The following is a 3,387-nucleotide window of genomic DNA, read 5'->3' as shown; positions in this document are numbered from 1 at the left end:
TGAGGGCCACGGTGGAACAGAGTGAGGGCCACGGTGGAACAGAGTGAAGGCCACAGTGGAACAGCATGAGTTTGAAAAAGGTGGCACAAGATCAGATCAAGATTGCTTTGGAGACCCAGTAAGGGGCTTGGTTAGATTTCATCAAAAAGCTATAGTAAACTATTGCAGGGAATTTGAAAACAGGTGTGACATGGACTGATGTATATTTTCAAATAAAATCCATGCTGGTTGGGAATCAGAGGGTCAAGTCAATCATCTAGGGAAGTGGAGGATGGGGGTGCAGGAAAAGCACCACCTCCATGCACTAGCATTCTGTCTCCCTCTGAAAACACCTTCTGCCAAAACCTTGCCTTTTGGTGCCAGTGCACAATTAATCACAGCGCTGTATCCTGTTATCTAGTGAGAAGTGAATTTGAACTGGACAGAATATGTGGTTATGGGACTGCCCGCTGCCGGAAGAAGTGTCAAAACCAAGAATACAAAATTGGAAGATGCCCCAACACCTATGTATGCTGTTTGAAGAAATGGGACGAGAGCTTACTGAATTTTACCAAACACTGAAACGCAGTCGTGCTGGTCCCTAGAGTCCCTGGAAGCAGGACCTCGGTGACTTTCCTTCCTCAGGCTTTGCAGCAAGGCCATCCCCAGTGCAATCACGGATCCTTATCAAACGAGGTTTGCTGAGCTTCCCCTCAATGCAAAGCCAAGCCAGGAGATCGAAGAAGAATACAGGCTGGAAGGCCGCCTCTGGTTGTGACAATGGAGGACAGCAATGCAGATGAAGCATGAGTTTCAATGCCTTACAAGTTGAACAAAAAAATATATCTACCTAATCAGCTGTAAACCTAAGAAAAACATCATTTTTATCCTAATACTGGTTTTCTTTTCTGATCAAAAGTTTTGCTCAACAGTTACATATGTCTATTTTAAATTAAAATGGAACTCAAATCAATGTTCAGTGTGCCTTGTTTGGAATACACTATATTTCAAAACATCGACCTCTGTGGAGAAAAACAAAAGAGGTGATGTGTGTTGACAAGCTTGGGAACCCACTGGAACTTAAGGGGTTGATCAAGTGGGTGTCTGTGGAGACGCCCATCCAGCAGAGGACAGCAGAGAGCAGCCCTGCGCCGAGCTGTGGCTTCTTCATCCTGAAAGCTGGTGAAGGGGAGTGATAGAAACATTCGACCTGCCTGCCTTTCCAAACCAGATTTTAAGGTAGTCAAAAGCTTCTCTCCTTAAAAGTAGTGCAGCTAATGAATGAGGAGTGTCGCCATTTTGCAAACACGCAGGGAAACAGGGATCTAGCTAAGGAATGTCAACAGTGATTAAAATAAGCCAGAAAGAAACCTGCTACCTGTGCCTCCTAATAGAAGGACATAATGCCACATATGAGCTTCTAGTCCTGGTAAGAGGCATCATACTGACCTTTTCAGGGTAAAACGGAGGCTGGATTGTGCCCTTTCTGCCAAAACAGCATAATGGCCCTTCGCGTAGCCATCACCCGGCCCCTATATGGGGTTAGTCTTGTTTCATCCCTTGGTGAGACCCTCTCCCAGATTATCTCAAATAAAAAATAAATTATTTCAAAGATGCCCATTTGAAAATACTTCAATCAGGAGGAAAACAACTCATTTTGTAAAACAGAACCGCAATACTATTAGGCCCTGGAAAAAAATCAGCCCTTGTTCTTTAATACAATTTAACAGCCAATCTGTGTTCAAATGACCCTGAGAATTTTATAAGTGCCTTTTAAAGAGTTGCTTTATTAGAATCTGGACCCTGGAAGGTCCACACACTGCCTTAGGTTGTTTTCCTCCAAGGCGTCTTACGTAGATGGTGATGTGTATTTGCTATTCCATCTATAAAATATTGTGTTGAGTGCATATCTGGCCAAGCCCCTAGATCTCATCACTGCAATCACAGGAAAAGAGAAAACTATTAAACCACCCCCAAGGATGCCACATGCATTTGCATACTCCAAATGCAAGACACAGAACACGCTATAGGACAATGTGACATTTATTCTTATACTATTTTAGGCGCTTTTCATTCTTATATTCTCATATTTCATTATTTAGACCCTTGTTATTCTCATATTTTATATTTTATAAACGACTTTTAATACATAATCTCCTGTGATCCTCACCATAAACTCTTGAATCTAGGCATTTTAAGTCTCATTATCCTCACCTTTTAGGCATTGTTACTAAGATTCAGAGGGACTAGTAGTTTTCCTAACATTGGTCAGGATATCAGGCAAGACCAGGCCTAGACCCCGCATCTCAAGTGCAATTCAGAGGCAGTGAGCATGGCTATACAAATACACAAAGCCTTGAATCCCAGTCCTGCTGCCTAGCAGGTGACCTTGGGAAGGTGACTTATCTGACGTGTGCCTTGATTTCCCCTCCTGCTGTATGGGCATTCTGCTAAACAACACTAAACACAGACTCAACTGTTGACCCTGTGCTAATTTTTGTCTCCTTTTAAAATTTGACGACTTGCCAAGAAAGGCCATCCTGTACTTCCCCATATAAATGTAGAGCAAAGCAAGGAAATTCTGCGGACTTTAATCAATGCCACCAGCAGTAATGGCCAGAGAGATGATAACAAGCAGAAAGCAAAGCTGTCTCATTGTCAGCTAACATTGAATGGCCTTGTTTCGTGGTCTTCTCTGAAGAGCCCTGGGCTTGGCTTGCTGTCCTGGTGTTGTATTCTGCTTTCTAAAGAGGCTGGATTCTGAAACAGCATCCCCCACCCCCAGGTGTAATTCACATAGTCATATTAATGAACTGCTATTCTCAGTACTTAAAGAAATCACAAAGTCACCCTTCTTTAATTTCAGGTCTTAATGGTAAAGGAACAAAGATATATTTTTCTATTTTATTGTTTCCAGAATTGGCAGGGAATATTTAATAATTTGTACGTGATATACCACAATCAGAATAACATTGCTACTTATCTTCTATCTCCAAAGGATGATCTGAAGTCTGTTGTTCACAATGAACCATGAGTAACTCTTTGAAATGTGCCTAATGAAAAACAACAGAAAAAAGGATTGTTTGAATATTTTTCACTTTATAATGTGTGCATTTTTTATTATTTGAAGTTTAGAGAGAAAGAGATTGACAGAGAAAATCTCTGGGTGAAAAGATCCACCACGCAGGTCCTTACTGAAATATCCAAAAGTGCAGAACCTGAAATTTTCAATGTGCAGGAGTTAAGATTTTCAACACTGGCACATTCTATTTCTTGGCTCTCAAGGGACATCCTATTAAAGCCTGGAAAATATGTCTGTGAAAAGAGGAAACATATTGTAGCCAGGTCTGTGCTCAGAAGTTGCTATATAATCAACCTTGAACTCTTCTCTTACATAACCACATGACC

General features: G+C 41.5%; 1 protein-coding gene across 1 annotated transcript; it reads left to right on the top strand.

Moving 5' to 3' along the window:
* Positions 1-239: 239 nt before the first annotated feature.
* On the top strand, positions 240-957 carry LOC116545956 (the record flags this gene model as incomplete). The annotated part of the gene is made up of 1 exon (XM_032272355.1): positions 240-957. A coding segment is annotated over one exon (322 nt), but the record flags the coding sequence as incomplete, so codon positions are not given.
* Positions 958-3,387: the final 2,430 nt, after the last annotated feature.

Source organism: Sapajus apella, unplaced genomic scaffold (assembly GCF_009761245.1).
Source record: "Sapajus apella isolate SASKATOON/1434 unplaced genomic scaffold, GSC_monkey_1.0 scaffold456, whole genome shotgun sequence".
In the NCBI taxonomy this organism is placed as follows: Eukaryota; Metazoa; Chordata; class Mammalia; order Primates; family Cebidae; genus Sapajus; species Sapajus apella.
The sequence above is the reverse complement of the archived record's forward strand: the minus strand, read 5'-3'. Positions and strand labels throughout refer to the sequence as shown.